This window comes from Convolutriloba macropyga, chromosome 13 (genome assembly GCF_964194025.1).
Source record: "Convolutriloba macropyga chromosome 13, txConMacr16.3, whole genome shotgun sequence".
Lineage (NCBI taxonomy): Eukaryota > Metazoa > Xenacoelomorpha > Acoela > Convolutidae > Convolutriloba > Convolutriloba macropyga.
Genome location: NC_134480.1, coordinates 32818473 through 32836739, shown reverse-complemented (window position 1 = coordinate 32836739; position 18267 = coordinate 32818473). Strand labels below are relative to the sequence as shown.

Sequence of the window (18267 nt, the reverse complement as noted above, 5' to 3'; positions counted from 1 at the left end):
AGTTATAAATTATAATTAAACATAAATAACTAGGAAACTCTCCGATCCCAATTAATTCTTAGTTTACCATTATTATTTTTATTTTTAGTTATATCAATGACAATATAATTATAAGGCTCTTTCCATACTTTATTACATTTATTAGCAAAATCCTTATAACTAAGTTCAACATTATTAAAGAAATCTTGATGTATTGATACGAGGACTTTACCTCTTTGTTCAAATGAAATAAATAGATTACAATTCTCTCTAGCACTCTGTCTATCTACTGTGAATAGGTTTTGATTAAGATATATCAGATTGCAATTGTTATGTCTACCCCTACAAAAGTATTCAATAATAACTGGTTCTTTGGCTCTAACATCATCGAATATCATTAGTTTCTTCAAATCTTTGGGTAGTTTATCAGGAGATGGTAAATCTTTTATATCTTTAACAAACTTGACAGACTTGCAACTTATATCTTTGTATTGATCACCAGTAGGTCCAATGATGTATAGCTTATCAAAATATATACTAGCCAGAATTAGTTTTTTTAATAAGAATGTCTTGCCGCGTTCACTAGGACCAGATATTATACATCTGAAGTTCTCTGGGAGTGTAGCTGCTGTAATTATATTATCATCATATAGCCATGATTGTAGATCTTCATTTATGTTTATAGAGATATTGTTACTAAGAAATTCTTTGTTGTTAGGTTTACCCCTTTGATGTTTTTCACCGAATAGATATGTAAAATTTTCTCTATCATTATCATTATCATTAACATTATTAGAAAAGCTATTTCGTAGATAATTATCATTATCATTATCTTTATCATTAACATTATCATTAGCATTATCATTATTAGTAAAGCTACTTCGTAGATCAGTATCATTATCAATGTCATTATTAGCAAAGCTACTTCGTAGATCATTATCATTATCATTAGCAATATCATTAACATTACAACCCAAACAAAAATACTCATTATATATTTCAGGACATTTAACTTGATTAACTAAAATATTCAAAGCACTTTTAGTTCTAAATCCTCTATCAATAGGATTGATCATATATAAACAATAAGCCCCACAATAAGATTCATCATATTGTTGTATTCTCTCATTAGAGCCTAGTGTTCTTCTAAGAATAATGGAGGAGATTCAACACCAAAACTATCAAAGTAATACACAGGTTTATCATCTCTTCTTATAACTAAAACCCAATGTGTACCATCAGTTGGATGTAGATTTACAATAGGGTTGAAGTTATTGTCAGTAATATTATCTGGATTCTCATCTCTCAATACAATTTCAATTGGTGTTAGGCTTATATCCTTACCTATATCTTTTATTCTGATATCACTCATAGCATTATTATCAATATTCAATTTATTATTGAATTCCTCAAAAGTTAGGATAAGCATTTTTTATATATAAATTTTATATATAAAAATGGATAAAAGAGGTATACTTTTTATTTTTAATATCATAATTGCAATTTGTTTTATATTTTATAATTCGATACCGAGTTATTATACAAAACTAGAAGAAAGTTTTGATTGATTTATGAATAGGAGTCTAGTTAGATTTGAATATGAAAAGTCACCATTACAAACTATTGTTTATGGTGGAACTGGTACAGGCAAAACATATTTTATTAACCAATACTTAAAGTTATATTTAGACTTAGACCAAGACCAACAGCAAGCTAAAAATATAAGCATAGTATGTAAAGATGATATAGATTGGATAGATCCTGAGACTGATGAGTTTTATATTGGGTTTAAGACATGCGATATAAACATGATCACATCAAAAAATAAGTCTAAATTCAAAGATAGTGTAATTGTTCTTGATGATATGGGCGATAAGTTAAATAGTGATATAGCTTATTATTTCACAGAAGGCAGACATTATAATATTCAAATGATTGTAATGTGTCATAAACCAGCTCAAATAATTAATACAGCAAGAATGAGTTGTGATACTATTTATTTAACAACCTATAATGGAGCTGATCTATTTAAAAATTTTAATGAAATATATATAAATGTGAACATAACTTCAATAAAATAATTAGTGAGTTAAATAGTAACTATTATAATTGTACAGATGGAATGTCAGATGAACTTCGTTATGGTATAATTAAAAATAATAGGAAAGAGAATACTTTTTATTATTATTGATAAGAATAGAACTATGATATACGACTCGAGAGTTGGTTTCATTGATTTAAAAGCTCTTAGTTTAAAAGATGAATTACAAAGAGAAGATATAAATAAACTTATAGCATATATGAAACCACTCATGATAAATGCAACAGATAGAATTGTTAATAATCACGATAACTATATATTCTATTTTAATAAACTTCTTAAATCAAATAATATTAAAATACAGAATGATGTTCTAACGCAAGAAATGGTTACAGGAAAAGGTATAAAAAATTTATCAACTATTGGTGGAATTATAAGCTCAGGTTTAATTATATTTAATTATATTTATCCCGATATGATATCAAGAAATGCTGGAAATATAGCAATGGGGGCAAGCACAATGTTGAATCGAGTAAGTACATTGGTTAACGTTGGATATGGAGAAGAGTTGGATTATGATCTACGAAGTAGCTTTGCTAATCCACGAAATATAATACAAGAAGAATATATAAACGAGGAGGATGGGACTTTAAATAGAAAAGGACAAAAATATTTAAACAAAGTATATGAAAAGAAAGAAGAATTTAGAGATGAGATTATAAATTTTGTTAGAGATAAAACAGAATTAGACCTTGACATGATTTTAGATGAAAGATATAAAACCAATATGCTCAATATGACGGGAAAGAAATATTTAGCCGATTATATCACGTGTAAAGACAATGCTAGAGATTTAATTGAAATCTTGGCTAAATTCCCCCACAGTAATTGGTTATAAAATATTTAGAGTTTAATCATAAATGTGGAGTCCCCTTTAATCTAGCTTTTCATTATTCAATATGTCATGAAGACAAAATTGGTAAATGTGTGTGTGGCGATAAAACATTAAGCAGTATTTGCATAAAAACTGATAGTTCTTTCAAAGATGAATCTGGATATAGTCCTAGTATTGACTCTATCTCTAATCCTAGCTCTAGCTCTAGCTCTAGCCCTAATCCGCGAAGCGGTTACATCGATCCTAACATTGATCCTGGCCCTAATCCTAAAGTTATAATTAGATGTTGTAATAGATGTAATTATGTAAAACCATTATCAGATTTTGATAAAAGCAAGTATACATGTAGAAATTGTACTTCTACTAAAGTTAGTTGTCTATATTGCCCTTCTATTTTGAGATATGATAGAATGAATGCTCATGTAAAAAGACAACATCCAGATGTTGATATACCTAAAGGATTTACTAGAAATCTGCGAAGCAGTCCTATTATTACACAAAATGAAGAAAGTTGTTCATGTAAATATTATAATTTTGTCTCATTTCTTGTTAAAAATGGGATAAATATAGAAAAAGTAAAAGAGAATGAAAATTTATTGAGTATAGATAATTTAAAATAAAAAATAAAAATTCCTTAAAAAATTTAGATAATTTTAAAATATATTTAAAAAAGAGTGAAATCACTCTTTAAGTGTGATAAATAGCAATTTTTTACTGGGGCATCACTCCGATAGGGGCGATTTCGCTCTTAAAGAGTGATTCGCTCTTAAAAGATGGATTTCACTCTTATTTTGAAATTTGTTTATTTTTTTAATAAATTATTAAATTTTGTTATTACTTTGGGTTTTAGCTTAATTATGACTTGACCAAGTAGTAAATAAAAACAAGGATCTTAATATTATATCAATATAGCAAATTTTAAAACTTATAAAAGAGTTAACCCGGTTTTTTAAATTCTGTGTTACACTGAAAAACACTAATCACTGTGTTTCCACCGATCTCAGTGTTTTTGACTGTGCTCTTTTTGTTCAAGTTATCCACGAAGTGGCTTCACAGAATCACGAAGTGGTTACAACAATTTTCGCAATTTGGTTTTACGTGTTTTTTACACAGTGCCATCTGCGAAGCAGTTTCACTGATTAGTTATACTGAGAAACACTAATCACTGTGTTTCCACCGATCTCAGTGTTTTTGACTGTATACCCATCACAGTGTGTCCCATATACAGTCTCATAGTACGGATCTGCGAAGCAGTTTCACTGATCAACCTTACTGTGAATTTGGCTTTTTTTTATCTCACTTAGTTTTATAGCAATTCATCAAATCGGGGGACGTTCACTGGAGTTCACTGGAGTCAGTTTCACTGATTAGTTATACTGAAAAACACTAATCACTGTGTTTCCACCGATCTCAGTGTTTTTGACTGTATACCCATCACAGTGTCCCATATACAGTCTCACAGTAGGGATCTGCGAAGCAGTTTCACTGATCAACACTACTGTGAATTTAGCTTTTTTTATTTCACTTAGTTTTATAGCAATTCATCAAATCGGGGACGTTCACTGGAGTCAGTGAGGAAGGAACCCCAAACCTTGCGTTTGCTAAAGCAACTTAACTAGACTCGATGATTTAACCACTACGCCAAGTGAGACAGAATGTTTTTGTTTTAGGTTGAATAAATATTGATTAGGGGATATATGAAAATTGATATTTTAATATTTCTTTCATTTTTTGTTCAAGTTTTCTTTTTTGTGCAAGTTTTTTCGCTAGTTTTTTTACGTGCTTTTTACACGGTCTCTCGAGTTACACTAGTATCTGGGATACGTCCACCGGAGTCGGTGGGGATAGAACCCGAACTACCGGTGAAACGGCTTCACGGATTCGTCTGATAATGGACAACTACCAGCTTAACTCTGTACTAGTGGATTGCACTAGGTGAGACAAGAAATGATAGATTTTGAGTGAATATAAAGGTAATATGTAGTAGTGGATAAAACAAGCTAATATATAGTAGTGAACAAAATGGGAGTATAAGCAAGTAGTAGATATATAGAGTAGTGGGTAGAAGTTGCTCGAACAAGTGCATGAAAGTTTTTTGAGTTGTTTTTTATATATAAAAATAGCTCAAAGGATTGAAATGCACTTGGAGAGCATCTTTTACCCACTACTTTTAAGTTTTTACTACGGAGTTCAATAATTATGTGCTCCAGAACTTTGGATTTTATCAAGTAACTGACTTTCAAATTTCGCAGCACGTACAAAGTTACTTTACAGCCGAATTTGTTAGAGCAAGTACGTGCAGCCCAAATATTTTCATTTAGAATTTGAACTGCAATAGTTATTTTCTTCTCTAGCATTTAAATGTGATCAATTTTTGTTTGAAACCTCAATCTTGTAAATTCGAATAACCACAAGGTTAAAAATCAATTGTTATTGTGGATTATCATGAATTATTTTATTAAATAAGCTTCATTTTTTGTCCACTAATACTCATCCATGTCCTTTTTGCTTCTTTTCTTTTTAGTTTTTCTTAAAATCTTTCTTTAATGGTTCCTTTCTCAGAACTCTTGCAAATTTATTTCCATTTACAATTGAAGTTTCTTGTAACTTAATTTTGACTCCATTTTGATTTACAACTTGTTGTGAAAAAGCCATATGTACAATTATTTACATTATTTTCAACTTCTTTGGTTATTCTTGTTTTTTTTTCTTGAATTTTTGTTCGTTGGACAACCCCGAAAAATCTAATTGAAGAATTTTATGCTATTCAAAGTTGAGCAGGAACAATTTTATTCTCAAGAAGTAGTTCATGAGCAGAGTTATATTTGGTTCGAAAAAAGCAAACTTTTTTGACTCATCTAATTTGATTGTTCATTCTACAATTTAAGGAGGATGGCAAATTTTGGAAAAAAAAGCACTAAATTCTAAATGCGAAGAATCAAGCGGTTTGAAGAGAATTATTCGAGCCTTTAATGGTATTTTTCTGCGTACGAAATAAGTTGATCTGATGGATAATGCCTTCCTGCTGATAACTTTATCAAGCTGTTTTTGGTATCTCAACTCTCTATAAAGAGTAACAAATAAATTTTTGCATCCATTTGTTGGTTTGAATGAACTACTTTTATATTCTACGCAATTGACATTTGGTAATTATTTAATTGTGAAAACTATTATTATTGATCTTCCTTCATTTAGTGTTTACTTGTTTTGTTTCATATATTGTTCTATTTCTATCAAAATTTTTTCAGCCTTTGCTTTTAATTAGTTTTCATTTTTTCATGGCATAAAATTGCTGTTTCATCTGCAAAAAGTAAAACATTCGAATTTTTTCTATTTCCATTGACATCATTTTTATATTATTGATAAAAGTGGTCCTTGTACGACGCATTGTCGAAAACGGTGAGATATAACTGTCCAGTCAGTTACAATTATTTTGTTTCTAACAAATTGTTTCCCATTACTCAGAAACGACTCTAATAACAATTTTGTGTTTTCCTCAAAACAATAATTTTCAAATTTCTGACAGAAACTGTTCAAGGATATTGAGTTAGAAGCTTTCGCTAAATAAGGGAAAATTATTACAACTACATCTTTTTCTTCAATGCATTGAAATGATTTCTCTGTTATGACAATTATTGTATCAAGAAGAAAATTTTTTCTCGAAAACCAAATTCTTGTTTTTCATTTTTGTTCTTCAAAAATAAATGTTCTGTCGTTTGTTTATGGGAAGTTATTCAAAATTTTTTGCAAAAGGCGGAATAACCGAACTTATTCAATAATTTTCAGGATTGAGTTTGTCGCCTTTCTTATGAATAGAAGTTGCTTATGCTTCTTCCAAAACATCAGGTAATGTGTTTTTGTGTCATGCACTTGTTAATAGCAAACTGTAAATGGGTACCAATGTACAACTTGCAGTCTTTAAACGCCCAGGAAGAGATATACCCTGGTTCAGCAGATTTTTGTGTTGGTAGTTTGTTAATATTTTTGTATAGTTCTTTTATGAGCGTCATTCCGAAAAAAATAGTGAAATTACTCCATTAATCGGACTCACTAGACATTAAATTAAGGTGGCGTTCATTTACCGGCATTTAATTACCGTAAAGATTGAAACCTGTTCGTTTGCTGTTTTGTATACCTAACTTGAATCAATAAAAGCAATAACTTTAAATTTGGAAGAAGCGTCCCCGTAAAATTGTTCTAAATGCTATTTTGCACGTTTGAACAGCAGGACCTTAGTTTTTTTATCGTCTTAATCGGATTGCAGTAAATTGTTCAGTGAGATTTAGTACAATAAATTTGCAACTGCATATTTGGTTCTTTTAAAGATGTTGATGCCACACTCTGTTTTAGAAACAGTCCAATCTGTAGATAAACCATTGCCAAGTTTTCACAAAATGAATGAGCAAAGATTGGTACTAAAAAACGACAAACCAATTTAGTATTTCTTTTAGAAAAAGAAATTGGTTAATTTTATCTTTATGATTTCACCAGTTATTGCGAATTCGATGACAACAGGCAATTCCGGATGATACACCAACACATATTCGAATAAAAAATCGATTAAAAAAATTTGCCAGCAATGGGTTTTTTGGCACAAAAATTTACACTTTTTGGTATTTTATTTGGCGCTATAAATAATTTGTATTTTAATTGATCTCCCCTCTCAGAACCCAAGACGGACTGACTCATTTGATGAATCAAGATTTTTGTGGGTAATTATGGCCTGTCTTTCGGCGACAAAATAGTTGAGAAGCTCCCTCTACTTGAGTGAGCGTTAATGTTCACGCTAAATTCTGCTTTCTGAATGTATTTGAGCATCGGTCGCATCTATTCTTGCGGCATCTATTCGAGATTTTTATCGACTAGTCATTGAATAACTTCTTATAGGGCTGCAGCAGGCTTAAGCTGTCAATTGAAACTTTGGTGTCGGCAAATAGGGTTAATAGTTTTAGGGCCTCTTTACCATCCGAAATGTTTCAGATGATCAAGCAAGTTTTCTAAAGCCAACGGCATGAGCTGAATAATCATTTGATTGCAATTTCAAACGGTAAAATGGTACAAATTTTTGAACTAGTCTGAAACAAAACAACTGCATGAACAACTGAAGGTGAGGTGCTTAAACGTGCAATTATTTCAGCTGTGTTGACAGAAGACTCATACATGCACAGATTATACTTCAACTTCGCTGTGAATCAGTCGAACACGGAACTGGCGAAGACCTCTTTTGGATTCCGATTCAGAGCCCTGTTCCGTATCGTCAAAAACATCAATCAAGTCTTAACTGCAGGTGACATTTAGTCCTCAAAAAATCTCATATGAGGCAAATGTTTTCACTCCATTTACGATGTAAATGAGTTCTGGCTTATAAAATCAAACCACAGCTATGACCGATACTAAAGAAAAATTAGCCAAGGCTTATTAAACAAGGCGTCTTTTTCGTCATTAAAATCGACGATTCTTATAAAAGGGACGCTAAATTTTTTGCCCATGATTCAAAGATTTGCATAATGTAATTGCATAGAGATCAGATCAAGCTTTCGAGATTAAATAATAATTTTCTGTCGGATCTTTTCAAATATCACCTCTCCTACTGCACAAGGGGAGGGAATTTCTGATTACAATATAAGCAAACAAGTGTTTGGCCAATCAGAATCTATGTGAACCGTAGTTTTATGTAAAAATTTTCAGCATTATGTAATTTAACATTGCATAAAGTTCAAAATGGGAGGCATTTCTGTAGTACATACCAAAGGGGAACGATTGTTGAAAAGATCCTTTTCGTCTCGGGATCGTACAGAACCGATTTCAACTTCAATCGATTTTTTTTCATATTTCCAGTGTGCGATCTGGTCAAGTTCAGAGACGATGAATCCAGACCAGGAATAATTGCCGTGTTCGCTCCCAAAGACAGCCTGTACGCAGCTGTAGTCCAAGATTTCGGCGACTCCTTCTCAATTCCAGTGTTCCATTACAGCCAGTCATACCAGTTGGAGAGTCAGGCTAGGTCACTCTTCGTCAATTTGCACCCTCATTTCTCAACAGTGAAGTTCCTGTTGCGGAATGTTACAAGTGTTTACAATTGGACCAAATTCGCCATTCTGTATGAAAACGAAGATAGTGAGTTGATTTTTGTTGTAGTTTCAACTCATTGTTATGACCCAAATGGTTCGCCTAGGTTGCAGTATATTTTGTGGTGTTTTGTAGGCTTTCTATCCATTTTTTAGTTACTTATTTCTTATTGATTTATTTTTTACGTTTTTATTCGTTTTCGACTTTGGACGGCGACATTTTTGGGCTGCGTGCATGTTCCTTGCTGACGGTTTTTGATGCATGCTATGTTTTTTTGTAGCAATATTAGGTACAATATAATTATACCGTAGCAGTAGACCTGAATTACCTCGGTAAAGTTTGACCAAGAATACAACTTAACTTCGTTTTGCTGTGCTAATGCATGACATTTACATGAAGCTTGCGGAATTTGTTTACATTCAAAATTAGGCTACTCTGAAGGGAAACTGGGAACCGAATTCTGCAAAATTAGAAAATTTAAGAATCGCGGAATGCAGTCTACCAAACATGTAGCTTGAATTCCGCCGCTTTTCAATGTAACGCGATTTCTTTTTTATCGAATTTTTGAACAAAGTTTTAAATAAAAAATTTTGCAGAAAAATTTCTCAGCTTAAAATTTTTGAATATGTAAGAAAATATTTGAATCAAATAAAATAAATAGCGTTAGCTACGATTTTTTCCGATTAAAGATTTAGTGGTCGAATTTAGTAACACGTACCGCTGATTTGCGGATTTCAATATTGTGGAAATTGGTATCAGAGATGCGGATTTCAGTTAAGGGCTTTTTTAACAGGATTCAGTTTTTGAACGTAATTCAATTGCGCGAATTTAAGAAAATCCAGTTTTGCTGTGTTCACGCTACAAAGTATGTAGCCTGAATTCGCAACTTAACCTGTTCAATGAGGAAAAATTTTTTCAGATTCATTTTAGCTCTGCCTTTGCTGTTCATGAGATCAAAACTTTTCAATAATTTTTGCAGCTCTCTTGGTTTCTGCAAATTAGATCAAATTCAGCTATTTTTTTCAATAAATTGTGCAATTTTACTTTGAAATGTTCAATCTATGTCAATTGACGCCAGCTTTCTTAAATTTTAGTCGTAAAGTTCTAGCTTCTAATGGAAATTCCGAAGTGAAATAGCCTAAGTTCTACCAATTTATTTCTTCTTTGCATTCAAATTTTTTGAATTTTGTTTTGGTATTTCTGAATTTTAAGATTAAATTCAAGCTGTTTGCTGATAATTGTGAAAAAAGTTTTCAAAATACAGATAGAAAAGGTTTCCTTTCGGTAAACATGTTTTTTGTGTCGAAACTTAAGTATGTTTTTCCTGCACTGATAGGAAAATTTGAGTTTCCTGATGAAAAATCGCGACAGTTGAATTAAACTTATTTGCAAATTTGAGGGTTTCATTTACTTTTGGGTGAATTTTTGGTGGTTTTTGTACCTCGCCTCCCTCTGAATTAGGGTGGTATTACAGGAGTAATTTGAAGAGATGTGATATTTGTTTTATCTGTCAAAATGTTTTCTTGACAAAAAGGTAATTTAAAAAATTCTTTTTGTATGACTGAGTTTTCAGATTTATGAGAAGCTTTTGCAATTTTTGTACTACTGTTTTTCTTTATTGTGTATATAGTGCGTAAAAATACAAACGCTTTGAACTCCGTTTATCATCCATTCTTGTTAGTTTTTTTGTTTCGCTATTATGATATGGAAATATTTGATCTTCTATTTTTGAGGGTCACATCACTTTTATCGATTAAAGAAAAACAGCCATTAAATTTGAGAAATCATACACAATTTTTCTTTAATATACTGGAACCGATGTTTTGCTTAAGAGATAGTAGCTTCAGTTAGTGTGGGTACTTTTCTGCTTTGGGTAAATCCCAAAGTCTTTTCTCCGCGTTTTGCCATTCGGTATTTTGTTGAATCAGTATTCTGAGCGGTGTAATAAAGTAACTGGTAGGGTATAAAATTATGACAATTTTTATGTTATAGTAGACCTAATTCTACTAGGGTCCTCTATTTCACTTAAATTACTACCTTTATAGAAGAGTATTATATTACATGGCGGCATAGCTCGTCTCAAAACGCACAAACTATGTTTGGCTGCATGTTTAAAGAGTGTTAAAAGCAAAGACTAGAAGCTCGAACATGTTGACATAGCATTTGAGATATAATTTATATAATGTAGAAGACATAAATCGTCAGTAGAAAGAAAAAGTTAATAGGAAAAAGAAGGATAAAAGGTTTTTAGAGAAAGAAGGAAAGAAAAAGAAAGAAAGACACACAGGAAATGGTGAAAAACGACCATTACCCATTTTTGGGCCATGAGTATGAAGAGTTTTTTGGCAGCAACTTGAGCGCAAACCCATGCGCATCGCTTATAAGCGATTGTTCTAAATCCGTACGATGCGTATTGCTTTTGCTGATTGCACTCCCTCAATCAGCATTTTTTAGTCAATAGCTTTTTGGCTCGCTTATCTTTGCTATACCAGATGACAATTGAGCCAAAACAAGTGGAGGTTACGATTTTTAATATGGTGGTATAGTTTAATATGGTTTAAAATGATGGCGGTCTCGAAACGGATGTATCAACCAGGCTCCATGTTTAAGTACCGTTAAAACATGTGATGATAGGAGAGCTGTTAATCATTGCGCTCAATTGTGATTTACGTTTAATACAATAGATAGACAGGAAGAAAAAACATAAACAAAAATGTAAGAAACAAAATACAGAGAAAAAAAGAAAATCAAAACAGTAAATGAAACAGATAGCATTGGATGAAAAACAGCAATAATCCTTTATCATTCCCTTATAATTTGAAATTTCAGCAAAATTGGATGAAAAACGGCAATTAACAATTTCTGGCTTAAGAAAATTTGAACTGTTTTAGGCGGGAACACGGACGAAAAACCATATCAGTTGTTTAGTCATGGATTTCGTCCGTAAGGCTACCGATGTATATTGCTTTTATCTATCGCATTTTCTACATATTCAAATTTTTGCTCAATGATATTTTTGGCTCGCTTGCTTCTGCTATGCCTCAAGCTTAATTAGCGCAAAAGATGTGCAACATAGCTCGTATTAAAGTGCATTTGTTAAAACGCATTTTTTACCATGATTATTTAAGGACAGTCAAATTGTGTAAAAATAGGGGCCTTGTTAATCATTACGCTTATGGTCGACTTACAAATGATATAATTGATAGATAGGAACAAAACACAATAACAATGAAGTTAAAAAAGAACAAAAGAGAAAACAGAAGAGAAAGAAGGAAAGGATTTGATTAAAAACGCAATTATCCCCTTTTTGGGCATTGCAATTAGGTATAGTTTTTGCTATCAATTTGGGCGCAAAACCGTGCCATTTGTTTTACAGCCATAGGTCTTATCCCTCATCCTTCTGAAGCATATTCTTCTTGTCTAATACTTCCCTCAAGCAAAATTTTGCCAATGGCATTTTGGCTTGCTTATTTTTCCTATGGCAGTATTTACGCTATGCTGCAAGTTTAAGGACCGTTAAAACGTGTGAAGTTAGGAGTTATGTTAACAATTGCGTTCAATTGCCATTTATATTTAAGATAATAGATAGATAGAAGGAAGAAAAAGACTGTAACAGAGAAGTGTAATAAGATTGAAAGAGAAAAAAAGACAAACAGACAATCAGAAGTGGATGAAAATCAACAATCTTTCGTTTTTAGGCCAGAAAAACAGGAGCCATTTTCGTACATTCTTGGCGCGGACTTGGGCTTCTTGCCTAACCCCCATAGGTCTGATCACTTACGCTACAGAGCCGTATTTTTTATGTCTGTTTCCTTTTCGTCAGCAAATCTTTGGTCAATGGTTTTTTTCCTAGCTTGCTTTGCTATGCGGCTGGCTTAATCAGCGCAAAACATGCGCAGAATGATTAAGTGCTAATTTTGCGCTGTAGTGCGTCTCAAAATACATTTATTACAATAGGCTGCATACTTGGAGGACAGTTAGAACGTGAGAAGATAGAAGAACTGTTAATCAGTGCGCTCAGGCATGATTTCCTTTTACTATAGTAGACAGAAAGATAGTAATAAAAAAATTTGTAACCCAAAAAGAAAAAAATTGAAAAAGAAAAAGCGAAAGAAGGAAAAACCGACGGAAGTGATGAAAAACAATAAATAATTAATTTTTTGCCAAAAAAATAAGACCTTTGCGCCAGCAACTTGGTGCCAACTCGTGAGCCTTGCTTAACAGCCATTTTTCTTATCCCTTACTCTTCGAAAGCGTATTACTTTTGGCTATTGTAATTCCTATTTCAGCAAATATCTGGTCAATGGCTATTTTGGCTCGCTTGTTTTTGCTATGCCGCATGCCTATTGAGCGCAAAACACGTACAATTTAGTAGCCTAAATGAGGCAGTATATAATGTCTCGAAAGGCATTTATTGCGCTAGGCTGCACATTCAAGGACTGTTAAAACATGGGAAGATAGGAGTTCTGTTAACAGCTGCGTTCAACGGCGATTTTCATTTTTTTAACAGATAGATGGAATAAGAAATTATATTATAACAAAGAAATACAGAGAAAAATAAAGAGAATGAAAAAAGCCAGACTGACAGACAAGAATGGATAAAAAACAACAATTAACCACTTTTAGGCCAGAAAGACTGGAACCGTTTTTGCACCAACTCGGGCGCTAACCCGTGCCCCATGCGTTCCAGCCATAGGTTTTTTTCTTACGCTACTGAACCACAATGTTTTTGTCTTTTTCACGTTCTACACGAGCAAGTTTTTTGTCGGAGGGCTTGTTTTGTTATGCTGCATGCTTAGTGAGCGCAAAACATGCGCAGAATACGAGCCTAAATATGGTTGTAAAGCGCCTCTCAAAATGCATTTATTACGCTAGGCTTCATATTTAAGGCCTGCTGAGTAATGTGAAGCTAACGGTGCTGTTAGCCATTGCGCTCAAGTACGGCTTACATTTAAAGCAATAGATAAATTGGCGCTGGCTGCTTTCATATTTGACTCAAAATACTGTTTAAGATAACACATCCAGAAATTTTTAGACAATATTACAACGTAGTTATGGTTACTTAGAACAGTTAATTAAGCGAAATATAATTGAAAAATTCTATTGCTATGAGAATTTTTCCTTACTGAAATGAGACGCATAAGCAGAAATAGCCGAGTTCCAAACTTTTTTTGAAATGTGCGATAATTCAGCATCCATATTCAACTTCTTAACAGAAAACGCTCTTGTTGTTTGGAACTCATCATCAATGTCTGAACCAATTTAAAGGAGGACGGGAGTTTAGCTTAAGAGATGATTTCAAAAGAACATCCAATTGTTTTTTTTTCCTTCATCATCAGATGTATCAACACAATTCGACAAGTGAACAATTGTAATTGGTGTAGACTAATGCATTGTCGAGTCATAATCTCAACCAAACATGCGGCAAAAGTAAATTTTTCTCAAATATAAGATTTTTAGTTCAAATGGGGAAATAACTTAAACTTTTACCATACTTACAACAAATTATGTACTTTAGAACCGATTTTGGAGGCTGATTACATTTCAGCATTTCGTAAGAAAAGTGGAAAGTTTACAAATTTTTATTGTTTTTAAAGGGAAATTGGACGTATTTTTAATTTTTAGCTACGTGAATTTTTAGCAAGCAAAAAAAATGACCAAAAACAAAAAGTTTGTATGATGTAACGAAAGAGTTCTAACAAAAAACTTCGTATGTTTGATTTCTGCTTTATGAATTTTATTGTTCCAACATTTCACAAATTGCTTTGAAAGTTAAGATAGAGTTAAACGAAGAAAATTGTATTAATTTTAGTTAGGTTCAATGGAGTATTGTCTGTCTCGAGTAGTTCTTTCAAGCCTTAAAATGAACGATTTAAAGTACTTGACAAAAACAATTAAAAAAACAATTGTTTTGTATTTCCCCTAAGGAGTTTCATTAGAACTTTTTTATTCGTCTCTCTGGTAGAGCCAATATTTTTTCGCATGAAACATAGTTTTTTTGAAGATAGAAGACTTCAATTTAGACCTCTCTAAACAGAAAAAACAACCTTAAAATTTAAAACAAAAAGCTGAAAATATTTTTTTCCCTGAATTTTGAGTTGTTTTTACAAAGAATTCTTCTGTTTCCTTCAGAACTAACCATTTTGTTTCTTTAGAACTATTTTTGATGGCAAGAACAGTAATCCAAGCAAATTCATTGAAATTAAAGTTGGAAATCTTTTCTTACCTTTTTAGCTTGTAATCCTATATTGTTACAACAGACCGTTCGCTTTGACTTCCTCTAGAATAACTAAACGGATAAGAATTTAAGAGTTAGAGAATTGATGAATCGCCAGGTTGAAAGAGTGAATATAGGGGTTCATAATTTCTTTTTGAAAATTAAAAGAAAATTGTTTTACAACTATCTGTGTTTTGAGATTGCTCTTCGAATTGCCCTCTTCAACCTGTGGATTTTTCTGTAAATCTGAATACATTGTGAAATAAATAATTGATTGTGACATTCATCATACAAGAAACGAAGAGCTTTTTTAAAGATAAAAAAGGACATTTTACATTTCTTCTGTTCACATAAAGTTGCTAAGATTTTCTGTTTCCTTAGAAAAACATCAAAAATAGAAAAGTAAAAACGTTTATATTTAGATAAACAAAGGACCGCAAAGATTTTACTTAAAAATAGACTTTAAGCACAGAAATCTGCCAAAAACTGTCAGAAATCTTCAACAATTAAATTGCGGAGTTTTTGCTACAAGTTGCAGTTTTAAATACGTTTAATACCAGGATTGCGTTAATTACCAATAAACTGTAAAACGGCTGCAAGAAATTAAAAAAGCATTTAGCGCCTTATGCTCATGACACATCAAAAATGATATATTTTTGAAAATGTTTCCATAAGTTCATTTCAAATTGTAGTGTCAATTTTATATTCACTTACAGAATCGCCTAAAAAAGTCCACACCTGGTTTCTCCAATGAGACAAAAAAATGTTGTTTTTTTAAATATGAATGGAGTGACGACGTAGGAGTAAAAATCAATTGCCAAAAAAATATTTTAAAAGAACTCCTTTTGGCGTCGGTTTTGTATATGTGTGTGTTTGTGTTTGTGTGTGTAGGCTTGTCTTGGTGTATGTTTGTATGTGTGTGGATTTGACTTTATTGTCTGTAGTAGGGCAGTATGTTGTGCACGACATATCAAAAGAGAGATTTAGTCTGAGAGAGTTAGTTCCTCTGTGTGTTATACACAAATAGAGGCAGAATGCAAAAACTCTCCAAAGTAAAAAAATTTTAGAAAAATCACCTTTATCTAGTACAAATAGCGACTTTAATTTTGCGCAAAAACCGATTTTGTGTTTTTTTAAAGCTAGCTGCTTTCGCATCATCAATTTTTTTTTTAAAAAACCATGGTCTAATTATGCTAATCAAGTATCGAAATTTTTCGAACAACTTCAAAAAGTTATTTTTTCAATGTTCAGTGCCAAAACTATAAATACTGATAAAATTCCTCAAAAACCACAATTCGTTAGTTAGAAAAACATAGATGATTTAAATGAACGTTGACAAACCTTGAGTATTGAACAGTTGCCAAAAGAAATATAAGAAAAATTATTTTCTGTTGGTATTGTGGTTTCTATTTGTTTGTTTGTTTTTGGGTGTTTATTGTGTGTCGTGTGTTTGTTTGTAAGTGTGTGTGAGTGTGTGTCTTTCAAACTGTACTACACTTGTTTTTTTCAGATTGTGTCAAAGATTTTTCGTTTTGTCTGTCAAAAGAATACCGCATATTTTTTGATTCAAACAGTACAAGTAATTTTCTTCAATGCATATAAATTGCTTTCGGATAATCTGAACAGTTTTTCTGTCAGAATTAATGGTTGTTTTTGCAATCTTGAGATGTATGTTGGAGCATACTTTGGTACGCACAGACTCGCATGAGCAATCTTGTTTTCTAACATATCATTTCGTGATTATAAAGTGAACCTGTCAAGAAAAAAATTAATGTCGAGAGAATTGTTGCAGAAATTTGATGAACGAGGCAGAGATTTTTCAACAAAATATATCTGATTGTGCGAAACAAATTTTATGAATTATTGAAAATTTGTAAAGTTTCCTATTACGAGGTTCGGAGAAAGATTTTTATTTAATAGCTGCTTCGTTTCTGATAAGAGCTACCCATTCCTAGCGCCTTACTTTCTGTGCCTACTGTTGTATCGCCTCATTTTGTATCGAAACGTTTTTGTTATTTATTTCGAAAACTGTTCTATAATTAAAACACGCGCCTTTTTTGGAAATACGACTCGAACTGCGTTTATGATTTGAATCAGGGTCGGAGTGTCTACCTTCACAACTTGGTGAAAATTGTGGAACAATAGTTGATCCCCTCCTGGTGTGCAAAATCCAATATTTAAGTAAATTTTAAATTTACTTCTTTCTCAAATTAAGGCGAGCTTAAATAGGAATGAAAAGGGATTAAACGAAAAGTTCAAAACAAAAGTAAATAAAAGAAATATTTGATTTTCCGGTGTTAGGAAATTTGAGTGAAATTAAAGTGAAGCTCAAAATTAAAGTTTAAAAGTTTACAGAGGAAAATTTGAAAACGAGTGAAATAAAAGTAAAAGTGCCTTCGCTCATATTCGAAGTTAAGTGTGAATTAAAAGTGAAATAAGCTTGATGTCATCATTATCCCCAATTTTTAAGGATAGATTTGTGCTAAAACCTCAATCCAGGATAAAGCAGGATCCAAAATTTGGCCGAGACTGTGTAATTGTAACAAAAAAAAACAATACTAACCAACAAATAACCAACACAGCAAATAACCAACAGATAACCAACACTCACCCCCTCCAAACCTCAAGTCGCATCTACCCAACAATATCCCCCGAGTCATATTATCTATCATTTTTCATAATTAAGACCATAAATTGTAATAATCACTATTAAAACGAGCTTATATCCCAGTCGAGAAAAAGAGCTTGTCTTGCAAGAGAACCTTTTTTGCAAGAACATTGCAAGATCTCGACTGGGGTACCGTCTCAACTCAAATTAACCTGAAATCAACTATTTGAGATGTTTCAGGTTTTCGGAGTCTAGAGTTGGTTATGCGAGTGGAGGGCAACGACACCCAAATTGTCAGGGCTTTCAAGTTGGGCGATGGAGCTCAATTAGTCAGCCAATCGGGGGACCAGAAGCGGAAGAGTGGGGGAAACGACCTTCCATCTGGACTTGCTGCCAAGAGTCTGAAACAGCTGCGCTCATCACACTTGAATAATGTGCTTGTACAGACTTCCCAAGCT

At 32.4% G+C, this 18267-nt stretch overlaps 1 protein-coding gene across 6 annotated transcripts in view; it reads left to right on the top strand.

Annotated features, from left to right (window-relative positions):
- The window catches only part of LOC142351803 (glutamate receptor ionotropic, kainate 2-like), a 124234-nt gene that overhangs the window by 38102 nt on the left and 67865 nt on the right, over positions 1-18267 (top strand). For all 6 annotated transcript variants that reach the window (XM_075403988.1, XM_075403989.1, XM_075403992.1 and 3 more), the window contains exons 3-4: positions 8053-8202; positions 8754-9032. In XM_075403988.1, the coding sequence (XP_075260103.1) occupies positions 8053-8202; positions 8754-9032 (429 nt within the window). The remainder of the gene's footprint in view (positions 1-8052; positions 8203-8753; positions 9033-18267) is intronic.